Source organism: Dasypus novemcinctus, chromosome 13, assembly GCF_030445035.2.
Source record: "Dasypus novemcinctus isolate mDasNov1 chromosome 13, mDasNov1.1.hap2, whole genome shotgun sequence".
Classification (NCBI taxonomy): Eukaryota; Metazoa; Chordata; class Mammalia; order Cingulata; family Dasypodidae; genus Dasypus; species Dasypus novemcinctus.
Genome location: NC_080685.1, coordinates 43,613,666 through 43,629,770, shown reverse-complemented (window position 1 = coordinate 43,629,770; position 16,105 = coordinate 43,613,666). Strand labels below are relative to the sequence as shown.

General features: G+C 48.8%; 1 protein-coding gene across 1 annotated transcript in view; it reads right to left on the bottom strand.

Moving 5' to 3' along the window:
• Positions 1 to 763: 763 nt before the first annotated feature.
• The window catches only part of UCK2 (uridine-cytidine kinase 2), a 65,344-nt gene continuing 50,002 nt past the window's right edge, over positions 764 to 16,105 (bottom strand). Inside the window, exons 4-7 of the mRNA XM_058310055.2 lie at positions 13,735 to 13,877; positions 7,866 to 7,963; positions 5,457 to 5,505; positions 764 to 4,603 (exon numbers count right to left, since the gene is read on the bottom strand). Of these exons, the coding sequence (XP_058166038.1) occupies positions 4,464 to 4,603; positions 5,457 to 5,505; positions 7,866 to 7,963; positions 13,735 to 13,877 (430 nt within the window). The 3' untranslated portion in view covers positions 764 to 4,463. The remainder of the gene's footprint in view (positions 4,604 to 5,456; positions 5,506 to 7,865; positions 7,964 to 13,734; positions 13,878 to 16,105) is intronic.

Sequence of the window (16,105 nt, the reverse complement as noted above, 5' to 3'; positions counted from 1 at the left end):
GGCATGAGCTTTCAGCCTGACCAGGAGAAATCCAAGTCCACTCATCCTACCGTATCTGAGCCTAGCTGAGATTTGGCAAACACCCCATCTACTCCTCCAAGATTGTGAGCCTTCACGATAGACTGTGTGTGACAGTTCAGGGCTTTTTGTGGATCTCAGAAAAGATCACGTTCTTGGGGCTGACCCATTCCTGTGGGAGTGGGACCCTGACTGGACTGGATTCAGTTGGAGGCCTTTGACTGGCCTGTTTCAGTGAGCTGTGAACCAGCATGGATCTTGGCCCTTCTGCTCGAGTCCTTTAGAAACAGAGGGTGGAAAGCAGAGACACAGGGGAAAAGAGTGGCAGACACACAGAGAAGGCTGAGGCATGGAAAGAGGCCCCTGGGAGGCTAGGCGCGGGGAGCAGCCCGAGCAGCTCAAGGCTGAAGAGACGAGCAGACCAGCACTGTGCCCACAGCTACAGCTCCAAGAAGGGGCGTCTTTAGATGACGCCGCCACGTGCCTGACTGCCCACCGCTGCAACCTGGTGGGACGGCATCTCCTGGGGCCTTGATGTGGGCACCTTCACGGCCTCAGAACTGTATGTAAGCTTTTAACCTAATCAACTCCCATGAGAAAAACCAACACATTTCCGGTATACTGCTTTGACAGCAATCTATCTACTCCACAAATGCAAAGTACCACCCTTCCTTCGCCACTTCAGGCACCGGTGCGGCCGCCCTCAGTTGCTGCTCCTGACCAAGCACCACAAAGAAGGCAAGAGTTGGATGTTTTTTTGTTCAGTCTTTATTTACAGGAAAGCACATCATATGTGGTCATTTTTATAACTAATAATAAAGACAGAGCAGCAGAAAGAAAAAGGGAAAAAGCAAGCATCTGAAAGAAGGGGAAAAAAAACTGTCTTTGTTTAGCTACTCACTCTGTTCCTGAGGCAGGACTGGCTAGGCACTCACTGCCTCTAAGCAACAAAAAAAGCTGATCTTTAATACCAGTCACTTGATATTAAAGCAGGGCAGAAAAAAGCCCAAAGACAAAAGATTAGAGGATTTTGAGCTCCAGATTCACCCCAAAGATGTCTTTCCCAACAACCTGTGATCATCCCATTTTATCTCACACCCCGAATGTTTCCCCATTCCACCCTGAGGAAAGTGTAAGGGGCAAGGAGGGTAAGTCCACTCGGTCGTTCCCAGAAGCACAGCTCTGCAATCCAGAACCAAGCCTAGCTTCCACCCAAACCAGCCCCTTTCCTCGGCGCTGGACTTGTTGACAGGCAAATGGGAGACCACTGGGCAGAGGGAAATAACTCCCCCCAAGAGGCTACTTCCCTCCAACGGCCATGGACATTAGTGCAGGTCAGTGTTGCTGAATCATGTCAACTGCATTAGGGCAGCAAGGAGGTAACAGACAAACCAGCCAGGCTCTGAGGAGCACACGAGTCTCCAGGCCGGCCTAATGGCCTAACAGAGACTGGCAACCCCACCTGGGTACAGGAGCAAGTGCTCACTCCCAAGCCCAGAAGAGGCGGGGAGCCAACTTCCACAGAAGCTGGTAGCATGGACGATTGAGTTCTGACAAAAGGTGAACTGGAGACCTTTCCAGATGTGGCAGCCCTGTCACCCTCTCCTGCTGTGTCCCATGGAGGTCCAGTTCTGTAACCACTGCCTCCTCGAAGGCCTACCCTATCCGTTCCAAATCTAAGGACACCTGGACATGAAAACACTCCTGTCCTCCTCACATAGGCTTCCATCTCTTTGCTCAAACCAGTATCCGAATGCCCCAAGAAGAACAAACTTGAGGCAGAAGTTCCGTTAGAGGGAGCTTCCATGACAATCCAGATGTTTAATTCCCAAACGGCTGGTCCATGGTCCAACCGGGCAGGGAGGAAGAAGCAAGCACCACTGGGTAGCTCTGGGGACTCCCACACACCAACGTTGCCCAAACCTGCTCATGTGTCCCCTCCTTGGACAACCAAGGGTACCCAGATGCCAAATGTGTAGTTTCCAGGATAATAATTCTATCCCTGAATCAGAGTCCCAGTGGATCTTCAACTACTACCTAGCACCAGAATTTCTCCTATAGGAAGCTCAAGTTCAGAGACTTGGTGGGTTAAATGCTGGGGTAGCCAGCAAGTAGAGCCTCCCACCGCTTCCTTTCCCAGATGCAGTGTGCCACAGATTTAGGGAAGCTGTCTAAACCTTGCCAGTTAACCAGCAAGTACTGCCCAGTGTCCCCAACCAAACTACCAAGGACTGACTGATTTACAAAGGGGCAAGGCAGCCCTAAAGCTGTTTCCAAGCTAGGAGAGGGCTACTCAGAGATGCTGGAGGCTTGGTCCCAACACCACAGGTAGATGAGGAAGCAGCTAAGTAAAGGCTCAGAGATGAGAAAAATCCATCTTCCAAGGCAGTGGGATAGACAGCCAAGGCACTAAATGGTTTGGCACCTGGGAGCTTCAAGTAAAGTTGAGCATGCTACCCACTGAATGCCAAGGCACGCCCAGAGATGGGCTTCACCTGAGCACAGCCAGGCCCTTTGAGGCTAAGGGCCCTGTGACCTCAGGATCCTAACCCAGGCCTACCATCCACCCTTCATCTCAGAACTCTAGAAGGCATGATGATGAAGATTAAAGAAAGACTGACTCTACAACTTCTCCGTACCAGTAAGCACTGGCCTTCAGAGCAGGCACCTTGGGAGCCTCACTCCAGTCAGGCTGCTGCTGCCTTTGGGAGCCCCCTCCAGAGTCTGCAGCAGAGTCTTCTGAATGTCTCAGGGGTGGCAAAGTGCTGCTGGGGAGCTAGGTTCAACTTTTTGAACAGCAAAATAGATTTAGAGTCAAATGGAGTCCACAAAAGGGAAACTGAATAGGATGGTGCAGAGTCGGGGTTGGAAATTAGGTATGAGAGGTTTATCTGTATGGCTCAAACGGGCTCTGAAAGCAATTTAAGGGAAAGGGTTCCCCAAAGGTTTTAGGAGTGGCATGGAATAACTAATACCATGGCTTACCAAGCACTCGGGGCAGTCAACCCTCAAATGAATGAGCTCCAGCTCTTTTGCACTTACAAATGGAGGCTAAGAATTCTGTATTAGGTTCCTTCCACTTCCTTCACCCCTCTGCCAAGAATCAGTCTGGAATGTGTACTTGGTCCCAGAGAAGGAAGTTTCCACCAAGAGGAAGATCTCAGGAAAGCTGGAATTCTCCTGCTCCCTAAGTTTTCAACCTAAGACTCCAACCTGTTCACTCATTAATTAAATACACTCTTCCTTTTTCCTGGCCCCTTAATGCCCAGTGGCCACTGTAGTCATGCAGCAAATCATACATAAGGAGACCATCCTGGCTGGATGATGCTAGTGGAAATCCCTGACGAAGGGGGCATGCCATCCTCATCTCACTGCAAATAAAAGCCCCTACACGGGCAAAGCTCTCTTGCCACCCTGGGCAGGGCTGCCAGCAGTCGGTTACCAGAAATCCTCTACCAAACCCCAACTCCAGGAGGCCACTATGTATTCAGTAATTACAGGAAAGTCCCAAAGTATCTGGCCAATTACTTCCCTGGTAGGCAGAAGGAACCAGTGCTTCCTTAGACACTACAACAGGCAGAGTAGATCTCCCTCCTTCTCTATTTTAACAGGAAATGATCTCATAAAATCCCTGCCTGGGAAGGTAAGAGAGGTAGCTCTGGCTACTTGGAGAGATTGGGAAATGGTAAAGGAAGAAGCCATTGAGCTGTCCGAGCAGCCAGAGGTGGGGAGTAGGGCAAAAAGAAGATGCAGAAGACTTGTTCTCCTCAGTGGGCCTCTTCCCTGAGTTTGAGTTGAGATCTAAATTTCAACTAAAAAAAAAAAAAAGACAGTATCTTTTATCGTATCATTAAGGTTCAGCTCCAAAGAGGTGGCATCTGCCAGGGAAGACACTCAAGGGTTTCAAACCCCATTCCCAACAGAGTTCCAGGAGTTCGGTTGAAGTGACATGAGCTGGCCTATTCCTCATCTCCCAGACAGATGCCTGAGTTGGCCTCACCTGGAATATTACAGGCCATTTCCCCTTGGTGACACTCCTGCTCTAGTCCTGAACACACAAGTACAGGCAGTCCTGCAAAATACTTACGGCAAACAGCTTTACATTCTTTGTACATTTACACAAAAATAGATCATTTTATATATATATATATATATATATATATATATATGTACGTATGTTTTGTATTTATAACTGGTTACATGTTGGATTCATAATTAGGCATCACCAGTAGTAGTTGGCACAGTTTGTCATTTAAGCTCAAGGTCAAGTTCTGTATCATTTCACCAAATCCAAAGTAAAAAAAAAAAATCAAAGGCGTTTCATCTCCATGGTGTTTTCTTAAATACAGTAATGTCATAGGAAATGATATGTACAGAGCAACAGCCTCCTGACCACTCCTCCTGTCTGTTTAAGGTAGGGGTTGGGGGTTTGAAGAAGGCAAAGGTCAATGCGGTCGGCTGCTGGACTCCGAAGCCTGCCTCTTGCGTGACGGGGTATAGCCATTGAGACAGCCATTGGTCTGCCGCTTGGAAGGCCCTCCGTTCAGGATGTCCTGGATGTGCTGCACGATGAGGTTGATGGCCACTGTGGGGCAGAGACCAGCAGAGTGTTAGGGGTGCAGGGAGATGGGGGAGCACAGGTGAGGGTTGGGAGCACATGTATCTACAGAGGGGAAGGTAGGAAGACCCAGGAACCTGAGGCTAGAGTCTCTTCTAGGTTCATTATACAAAACAATGGATTTGTATTCCTCAAAAATGTTAAGGGTCATAAACGACAAATAAAGGCTGAAGAATATTTCCAGGTTAAGGGAGAGGGTCTATTAATGCTAAGTTTCCTGAATTTGAAGATTACACTGTGGTATGAATGAGGAAGTCCTTGTTCTTAAGAAACAGACATTGAAATATTTATCTCCGTGGCTATGTCCCAAATGGTTCAGCAGAAACAGGAAGTTTTTTTTAATGGAGGAAAAATGAAATTATAATCAGAATGAAAAACAGGGTCCCATCTTCGAGATCAACTCTGCCCTGCTATGCCTAGTCCAGAGATGTGCATACTTCCTAGAGCAGTCAAAGTGTGTGAATAAATTCAATGATGGTAGCCATCAGCTCCCGTCAAATTGGGAGGGCACTCTGCTTTTGCTAAAAGGTGGCCTCAGACACAAGATGTCCAAGTTCCATCACTGGGGAGCAACAACAGAAGGTTATCTACAACCCTTTGATTTCTGCAAAGGAGCTCGAGTTCACGTTTGCCCCGTGCACATACACACCAGTGCATACAGGCCTGTTTCCGGCCCAGCCTTCTAGTGCAGGTGGAAAACCCCTTCCTGGCTCATAATAGCAGACTAATTTGCAAGCCAGGTCTACAGAGCCCATCTGGGCCCTGACGGTCAGGGGCAGACATTTGATAGGTGACAGGATGACACCCTCGGGGAACTCACCGAGATTATCTGCACCTCTAGGAATGATCACATCGGCGTATTTCTTTGTCTGTGGACAAAGAGATTTGCAATGCATCAAGGGAAGAGCGCAGACATCAACTGGCCAGACACCCTCGCTAAGGGAATGAGGGGAGAGGACCAGCCTTCCTCTACTCCTTCCAAAGGGTGACAGCCTAAGACTTCAAATATAACCTTGTTTACAAACTTCGTGGTGCAGGCAGCTAGAAATTTAGGAAAATCTAAAAGTTCCTTGTTTAACTGAAATGTGAATGGAAGAAGGGAAGCAGGGAGATAAAAGATGGGAAGCAACACAGTAAATGAGGAAGCTCTACCGATTCTAAAAATAGAGAGTACTTTCATGTGTCAGTAAGGGAAAGTGGTCCACAGAGAGTGACCAGCTCAAGACAAATTTACAATTCAACTTTTAATTATTAACCATGGGTTTTTATCCATTTTATCTGAAGTATAATAAATTAGCTTTGTCTTGGGCTCTTCTAATGTGCATTAACTCGTTATGTTTAACACTGTTTCATTTACACCCTGCAAAGAGAGTTGAAACCAAACAAACTTCCTCTTCACCACCAGAAAAAATATTAATTAAAAAAATCCAAACTTAAAAAAGAGAGCAGTTCACCTTGGATATCTGAAAGGTAAAACTGCCAGTCATTTCTAACACAAGGGTAAACCCAGAAAAAATGGCGATCATTTTTTTGGCTTGATTATTACACTTTTTTTAAAAAAGGAGGGCCACAAGGAGAAACATTCAATTTTTAAAAATATACATTGCAATTCTGTGGACTGGTCTGTTGTGTCCTGCTGTGCACCCGAGTTTCGTTTTAGTGTAAGGCCACTAAACGATGCCCTAAGTACCTGGCACCCTCATTCTGCACACCTTCCACATCAGAACCGCTGACAGAACAGCAACAGGCCAAACCCAGTTTGAACTAAGCAGACTATTTATCAGGTCCAAACTGCTGGCTTACATGGGAACCAGCTGGTCGTCCCTGAGCACAGAGTGGCTGGGAAGTAGGAGATAAGTCGAAGCAACCCTGAAAGTGTATGTCCAGGCTTTAAGGCTTCATTACGCCAGCGCTTAATGGCGGAAAATGAGGAGGTTGCTATAATTTATGTTAGATAAAAGTTCACTTTGTGTTCTTAATGTTAAGTTAGGAAGAGCAGGAGAGACCCTCAGATAGAGAGAAGCTCTTGGCTCTTCGGTCCCTAGTCTTGTAGCCCAGTCCTCTCCAGCGGCAGGAACGGGCATTCTGGTTACTCCAGCTGACTCAGAAAGCCCACCGGTCCCTGGTCTCAAACAAAAGCCAAGTCTGTAGGTAGCTGTTAGCAAAATCTACTAACAGGCTTACAGAAACAGACATTTCGGACCATATTTTCCCAGGAGAGGAGGGAAAAAAGGAAGTTAATTATTAGGAAAACCAAGGGAAATGCCCCTTCTCAGTGGGTCTCACTCTAAGGCTCAAGGCCTTCACAGATTGCAGGCTCCCAGAGGAGGTTACCCCACACCGGGCTGAGTCCCATCCTTTCCCGGCCTCCCTCTGAGAACTTGATTACAAACAATTAGGGATTCAGACTGTGGTTTGGCCAAACAGGAGAAGATACAGTAAAGGAGGTGTAGGATTTTTCTGAGTTAAATACTAATGCTTCCAAAACTGGGTTGTCTACCACATCTCCCTCTTCCTCGACCCACCATACCACATCTCATGTTCCTTCCCTCGCTTTCACCTTTCCATCTTTCCCCAGCAAGCAGAAGGTATTGCCTGGGTTGAGGGGTGATGCACTAAAAAGCTCGTAGATTGCCTCTTCCCTTCCTTCCCTCTCTGACAGCCACCTCCACTAGAGAATTCCCAGCGGCCATGGGGATGGCTGATGAGTCTGAGCCAGGGAGGAAGTAAAGGACACTTATTCTGGGCTGGCACAATACCTCCACCAGTGGGAACTTATACAGGGGCCAAAGCTGAGCTTAAAGGCTCGCCTGCAGAAGCAAAGGGATTCAGAGGGCACCACCTGTGGCAGGCACAGCCCTCCCAGCCGCAGCACTCCAACCACCAGGGGGGAGGTAGGCCAAGGCCTACTCTCGACACAATACACCCTTCATAGAAGGACCCACACCACCAGCCTACCAAGCGAGAAGGGCAGGGTTTGCTGGGAGTGGAATAAACACCGTAGGAGCCTGCAGGATCTCAAAAGGCTAAACCAAGAAAAAGGGGCAGGACAGAGCTTTCAGAGAACAGAGCGGCAGCAAACAAAGGGCCAAAAGTTGCCTTTTCTCAGGACTTCAGGAGAGGATCGATCAGAAAGAGGAGCGAGACACAAGCCGGGGACTTAAGGTTGCTCTGTATGATTAACTTTTAAACTCTTAAGTCAACGAAACAAACCAAGAACACAACTCACTGGCAAGCAGAATTCCTCAAAGGCAGGCTTGACGAAGGTAATGTATTGAGATAAAATCTGCTCAAGGTCCCTCCCTCTTTCGCTGATGTCCCTTAATACTACAAAAGAAGGAAAAACAAGAATCAAGACAACGGTACATAAGCCAACACACGCTTGCCTTCACAGGGCAACAGCCCCCCGCCCCATTCTACATTGCACCCCCTACCCCCAGGAGTTCTTCAGCTCCACCATGACTCTGGATGATTCACAAGTCAACTCCTGAGACCACGGGCAGATCAGCTGCAGCTTTGAAAAAACAAGTTACATTTTCATGTCTACTACTGTCAAGTTCCACTACAACAAAACGCTCTCTGAAACGAAAGGCTGCCCAGCCTAAGCCAACAGCCTTCTTGTTCCCAACAACGTTTGACCAAAGTTCCAGTGTGAACAAAAAGAGCAGGGCGGCCCGTCGAGGAAGTGCCTGAGCCCAGGTGGTAGTGGGGCTGCCTGGCGAAGGGGGCAGGTTGCCAGAAGACTTTCTCCTTTGCCGCCTGGATCCTGGCCCCTGCGCTTACTCACCTGTGTGCACAAGCCCAAGACCTATGCCAGCTCCTGGCTCCCACCCACACCCCAGCGCCTCCAGGGGGTGGGAAGGGGAGGGAGAGCATCCAGCTGTGGTCAGCTCTTCCTGCCAACCTCAAGCACAGAGCTTGGCAACCAGAAAATTACTGAGTCAAGTTTGAGAAAACCATGGTTTAGGAGCCAACTTGACCCAAACTCGCCATCTTTTGCCTTCTTCCTCCTGGCCAGTTTTAGTCAGAGGCTTTCACAAAACATTATTATTTAGTCTTCTGGCAGAAAAACACACACAAAAAAAACAAAAACAAAAACAAACTGATCTTGTAAGGGGCTGGAATCTGGCTCTATACACTAACTTCCCTGAGCCTCAGTTTCCCCTTAAATAGTAAAGGACAATAGGGGGAAAAAGGGAAGCCTTAGTGGGAAGGAGATTCTCCCAATCAAAATAGCCCTTTCCTACAGATGTCACTGTAAGTCTTATTACCACAAGCTGCTAAATCTCTCCTCTCCACCCCAAATGCGTATTCACGTCCATCTACCAGCACTTGTGATGGCTCCATTTCTCAAGCAGGAAGTAAAGAGCACCCCAAAAAAATAAACAGGGAATACCTATGAATAAGTTTCTGGAAAGCCATGATTCTAAATAATCCTGTGTTCTCACACACACACGCACACGCACACACACAGTAGGCAGGGGAGGTTGTCACGGTTCTGATTCAGTGTGGTGACATTAAGTCTGTAAGATCAGAAGGCTAGAAAACTGCCAGGAAAACTACTTCCAGAGAGTCAGATAATGCTACCACCTGACTTTTAAACCAGTGCCTTCACTGACAGAGTGCTTTCCACATAAGCCCTGGTAATAAAATGGTTGGCTGGGCCCTAATGTGTCAGATCTTGCCTCGCAGCCCCTCCTGCCTGCCTGCCCCGACCAGCAGCGTCTTCTCCAGCGAGGAAATGGCTTCCTCCAGCAGCCCTGCCAGGGAGACTCGGCCAAGAGGGAGCCCTGAAGAGCTGCCACGTGGCTCACCCTCCTCAGCCTTGGCGCTCTGGCACCCGCAGTTCACAGCTCAGTGCGGCCAAAACACACAGCAAGTATGGCCTTTAGTTCTTCACACGTCTCCACGTAATGTCAAAAGAAAAAGGAAACCAGATCAAAAGGGCATCGGAGCTGGGGGGAAACACACACACACCTGTGCCTAGGCAGCTTTTACTTTAAAACCCTACAAAAGCCTGATGCCAGGTTTGTTTCGCAAGACGTACTTTTCACAGAACTGCTGACGTTCAGCACAGTAGGAGCCTTTGTCCTTCTTCTAGCACACACACTCAGACACTTTCCCTCTCCCTCTCTCTCCTTCCACATAGCTCCCCTAGTGCCCTCAGCCCAGGATTTCAGCTCCCTCAGATCCTGCCAGACTTGGCAGCTTCATCTGTTATGTCACTGGAGAGAAGACACTGGTCACGAAAGGAGAAGGTGGAGGAGATGAGTCACAGTGAGTCTGCTTTGTAGCTCAAAAACCTTTTCTAGCTCTGCCATGCAGTGGGCATGGGCCCCGGGGTCACTGACCCTGATATGAATCTTGACCCCACTGAATTCCGGTTCTGTGACCTTGAAGGACAAGTTACTTAACCTCTTTGCATCTTAATTCTTTAACTATAAAACAGAAATAATAATACTACCTTCCTCATAGAATTATTATTAGGACTATGGGAAAATGCACATAAAATGCCTTAGCACAATAGCTGGCACACAATACCCATTTAATAAATGTTTATATGATAGCTATGGGGCCAGAATCTGAGTGAGCTTTAGGAAGAGTGATTGTTCTCCTGATAGAGCAGACCAACCTAGTGGTAAGGCTAAAACCACCTGGCTGAGCATGGGGGGGGGAACAGTGAGAGGAAGGGGAGTCCTCCAGAGCAGCAGTAGGGGAGGGGAGGGCAGGACACAAACACCTGGAAAGCCACAAGTGGGGAGGGAGAAGCAGTGAAGACAGGGAAGAGGCTTCACACCACAGCCCCATCCTGGAAAAGGGAACAGGAAATAGATCAGAATATTGCACAGACACTGGGAACGTGCAAAATCAAAAGGCACTGCCTGCCTCTGCTCCTCAGGGGTCTTTAAAAGTTATCACCCCTCTAGAGCCAAGGCCAACACGGAGTCAGCCAGCTCAAGGCACTGAAACACCCTGCTCCTCGGGCCGGGTCAGGAAAGGCGCCCTTGCCAGGAAATGAGTCAGAACAAAGCCTGGGCCCAAACCTGAAACTTGAGGGACCAGACACCAGGTCCTCCTTCACAGATCTGACCCCAGCACCTTTGCTCGTCTAGGACAGGCCCTTTTAGAGGACAGGATAAAGGGCAGGGAGCTCCGAGTTGGTCCTCATTCCCTGCTTAGCCTTCCACTCCAGCACCTTCAAACCCCACAGGGCTCTTTCAGGTTAGCCAAAGCTGAGAACAAAATTTAGAAGGACCCAGAATAAAGACAAATCCTCAGTAGTTAAGTCAATACACTTTAAAATTTAGGTGAGGAAACATGATACCGTAAAATACTGAATATCCCCGGAGGCCCACTGCAACCCTAATTCTATGTGAACTAAGCACACAGAATAACGGCTGGAGAGGCTAAGCCCCCCCACCCCCCTCGTTCCTCCCCTATCCCTGCAATCAAGGGTTAGGGGTGGGTTACGGTGAGCAGTGCACACAAAGGGAAGGCAAGGCAGGCGCTGCTGGAACTCAGCTCCACAGAACTGGGAAAGAGGTAAGTCCCTCTAGGGCTGCATGACTTGGAATGGGAGGGCCATGTGCCCAGGAGGGCATGGCAGCTAGATGGGCCCAACATCTATTTGCTCCTGACTAAACCCTCTCCCTCAGCCTGCACACCCACCCCCAAGCACATGCCATGCATGTTTTTCGGGCTCTAGGAAGAGAGAATGAGTTTGTAGAAACAGCATGTGGGCAAGTTCCACAAGCCCCCCAGGAGAATGACGTGGCCAGTGGGTGGCATGTGAAGGCAACAGGTCAGAAATGAGAAAGCAGCACCGCATACCTAAGGCAGTGTCAGGGAAGGCAGGGCGTGGCAAAACCCGTTCCAAGAAACCTGAGAGGCCCAGGATCACCTCAGGCCCTTCCTCCATTACCTCAAGATCCCAGCTCAGAAAGAAGGGAAGAATTTTTCTGTTCAATCTATACCATGATTATTTGTTTCAATTAGAAGCCAAAAGCCATCTTATTTCCAAGTTTAGCACTACTCAAAACCTGGTTTTAATTTCCTGGACATCTTGCGCTCGCTCCTGCACGGTGCCCTCCAGCAGCACTGCATCCCCTGGGACTTCTGCAGCACCTGCTGCTCTAATGGTGCAGTCAGTCCAGGTGTCACCAGCTTCTGAGGACGTGACCAGACCAGAACCACTCAGAGGTTCAGACTCGGAGGTACTGAGAAACTCAGAAGGCCGTCTACCACCTTCCAGGGAGATCTCTGACCATCAAAATCTACCATGCTCCTTATATAGTACTATTATTATTTATTCTTAGTAATCAATCAATAAATAATACGTGCTGCTATGGTGTTAAGTCAGGCATTTAACTGGAATTACCTCTAATGTTCACAAATATTATGGGGGTGCTAATCATTAAGGTGATCACTGCCACTTAACTGGAAGATCAGGAATAAAGAGGTTAAAACAATTTGCCCGAGGTCACAAAATCTAGTAAATGGTGTAACCAAGATTTAAGCCCAGCCCCTCCAAATCCAAATGCTATGGGTTTTTTTGGGCAACACAGCACACTATCTTCCTGATGCGGCATTTGTGGATTAAGGTGACAAGCCAGGTCCAGGGCTATTGGCAGGCTCAGGCCTCAATTAGCTACCAAAACCTACCCAGCCAACGTCGGACAAAGCCAGCTCAAGGCTCTGCTGTGACTAGAATACAGGCCTCATTCCAAAACTTTTTTCCATTGCAAAGCACTCTGCCCACCTGAGACGGGAATTGTCCAATAAACACATATAGAGAATGCAAACCTCATTACTACTCCAAAGAGCAAAACCCAGAAACGTGTTTTTCTACATTGTACTGGTTCCATTTACAATTTCTTGCAGTGAAAAGTCCTGAAGAGAGAATTTCATAGACAGTGAGGTCAGAAGGCTCTGGGTTGGAGCTTTATTTGAATTTGCCAGTAATTCACCCTGTGCCTGGGAGCTAACCTTGTTGTTTCCTGGGCCTCGCTCTCTCATCCGTACAACGGAAGTGCGAAACCTAAGTCACCTTTCATTCCTCTCTTCAACCAACATCCCACCGTCCTCGCTGAGTCCTCCAATTCGAACTCTGCCTCTCTCCTCCCCACCATCCAAGGATGACAGCTCTCCCTCCAGTCCACTATGAACAAGTCTTCAAAGTGGCCTCCCCGGCTGTAGTTTTCACTACACTTCCTCTGCAGAATAACCTTCCAATCTTTTAACAATGGTGGTCACCCCCAGATAGCTCTCCCTGCCTACCAGGCGCCAAACTGGACATCTCCAGCCGCCCCCCAGAGCCTGACCCCAGTACCTTTCTAGTGTCTCTTTGCAAAATCCCCTATAAGCTTCAGTCACCTGCCTCTCTCAGAACAAGCCATTGTCTATCTTTGCACTAAGCACCTACTTGGTGTTTTGTCACCAACCTACCCCATCACATCTAAGTCCCGACCTTACTTTCTGCAGGAAGCCCCCCAATCTCTCCTAGTAGAAGGAAGTTCTCTGCTCAGAGAGCTTAATTCACAAGTGCACCTCCCCACCTGACGAGCATTTCTGCATCTTCACTACACAGAGCACAGGGCCATGTCCAGCCACATCCTCAATAAGATCTGCAGAGGGAACAGCTGGCTCTGCTGTAGAGCTGGCTGGAATGACACAGTCTCCATAAAGCTTTCTGGAAAAGAAAGGGCTAGAAGAGCAGACTGTTAGGACCAGCTGCCCAGCACTCTGGGTCTTTCTTGCCCCAGATGTCCCACAGTTAATTTCCTGCCTTGGAAAACACGTAACATTTAAGCAGACCTTTTTTCCAGTGGAACTAGCAAGTCAACTTCTTATTTCGTCTGTGACTTCACAAGCCTTTCGTTATCCAAAACGGTAAGTGACTAATCCCTTCTCAAATGTCACCTAAAGTTTGAACAACAGGACATCCTGGGGCAGATCTGGCGCAGCAGGGCTGTGCCACACAGCTACCATGGGGAAGGCACAGGGGTCAGACTCTGGGAGGGTGGGGTTCTGTCGCAGGCTCTGTCCCCCCCACCCAAGGGCAGCCACCGACGGGGCCACCCAAGGCTTGGATAACGCACCTCTGCGGGAGAGCCGGGTGTCCGCATCCGTATCCACAAAAAGCTTCATCTGGAACAGGTCTCGTACCTCCTGGGAGTAGAAGGCCAGGATCCCTTCGAAGAGCACGACGTCCGCGGGGTAGACAGTAACTGTCTCCTCCTTCCTGCAAGGCAAGAGCAGGTGACAGGCCAAGCCAAGCAAGGGCAGTTTAGCAAGGCAGAGGAGAACACCAACTCAAACAGCTGCTGGGAGTGCAGGGCCCTGCTCTGGGTTCCTTCTCCACCTCCAACCTGCTGCACGCGCCTGCCACCCCGGATGTAAGGCAGGGGTGCCAGCATTCAGCTAACACTGCCTCAGCGAGCCCTCGGGCCACCACTGAAGAGGAATGAAGAGCCACGAGCTGCAGCCAAGGTCTCCTTTGATGGGATTCCTCTGAGCTTTCGCCACAAAGCAGCAAGAGAGGGCAGGCATCCTCTTTGGAATAAAAGACCTACTGTTGAATTAAGAATAAAGACAAACAAAAGCAGATGGCGTTACTGTTTCCTCCGAGGGTATCCACGGGAATGCTCTTATGGCTGACTGGTATCTATGGAACCCAACACTCTGGAGATTCTGAAGTTTGAAACCAGAAACACAGAGTCTTCTCTCAACCACCCCCTGCAGTCCTGAGACAGAAGGAAGGAGAGGAAGAGGGAGGGAGGGAGGAAAGAGAGTTTTGGAAGAGAGGATCACAGAGACAGCACTGATGTGGAAGGAAAGAATCCCAAGTTCTGTGACTCTGGCACACCACAGGGGTCAGCACCTCAGCTCCCTGGAGGGACACGTGCGGCCCATCTCCCTACCCTAGAGGCTTGGGAAGCCAAGGCAGACACTCCTGGAAACGTGATTTTTCCAAAAGCTAGTGGGATGAGACTGCTAAATTGGCTAAACAATGCCCCCTCAAAGACAGCACCTGCACAGGCCCAGCTCTGCCTCGCCTCGATTTTCACCCTTGGTTTCAGTCCTTATGTTTCACCCACTGCCTCTCACTCAAAGGGAGGTCATGATAGCCACTGCAAGGTTTTCTGCTCACCCTGCCTAGCAGATCAGAAAACTTTGTGAACAAAATCAAAATGTTTCTTAGGGCAATAGGTTTATCTGTGCAAACACACGGAGGTCAGTAGCAGCTGCCAACGAAAAAGGCTCTAGTTTCAACTCTTCTCCAACCCTCCCCCACCACAAACACTCTGATTACTTATTAGCTTGGACCCTTGGGTTGGTGTTTAACTTCTGAGGCAGGTATTGGTGGGACAGCTATCAAAGTGCAGAACTTGGGGCAGGAAAGACGGCAGAAAAGGACCATGTGAGGAAGATTAAGAGATGGTAGAACTGTGCTGATACACATCCAAATCACCTGGGGAGCTTTTTAAAAAACACTTATACCTGGACCTACCCCCCAGAGCCTCTGAATTAATTAGTCTGGGGGTGGAGCTAGGGCGTTAAGATTTTTAAAAAGCTCCCCAGGTATTTCTAATGTGAGCCAGGGCTGAGAATCACTGTTCTACAGGAATGTCAGCTGTCAAAAAAAAGGTTGCCCATGGTGGTTTAGGGTAAGGTACAAAGCTGGGAGAGTTCAGAAGGGAGATGGATAGAAAAAAGGACCAACGAGTGAGTGAAAAGAGCCACTCAAAGCAACTCACTGTGGGCCGGGGTGGAAGAGCTCTGTTGGGAGAAGGAGAAAGTGTATGTGGAATCCCTAGGGTTCCATTTCAAAAGCACACGCTAATAAAGAATAACGGCTGTGCTCGGTTTCCATACAGCGCGGTTACATCAAATGCTTACCAAACTGATAAACACGAGAAGGAGCAGATGGTCTTCTGACTTAGCAGAAGCAACCCTTCAAGCCTGGGAAAGGAAGAACGTAACCACCTGTTTCACTGTTGGTGCTCCAAGAAACTGGACTGATCACTGCCTAAGTCCACAGAGAAGTATAGGTTGGAGGAGCATTCAAAACAGCTCAGAACCAAAAACATTTTAACTGAGCAACTACTAGCCCAGAATATGCACAGAACCACACTTGGTGGAGTCTGCTGGCAAGGAGACTAGATGATTAGAGATGGCTGGGGTGTCTGAGACCACCTAACACAGCCTTCTCATTTGTGAGCAAGATCAGAGAAGGGTGTCTGCATCTTCTCAGCCTCAGTCCAACACTGTGTTGTCACATCAAAGGCCCATGATGGCCTATAGTCATGGCAGATGGCTCCAGAGCTCAGAGGCCAGTGGACCCTACTTTGGAATTTGAGCTCCTGAGTGTGAGGAAGCTGGACTCAGATGTGACTTCTCTACACATGCCTCTTCTGCCCCTTTTATTGAACCTGTGGTTGTGCTGGGGTTGGTGTACTCAAGAGATTT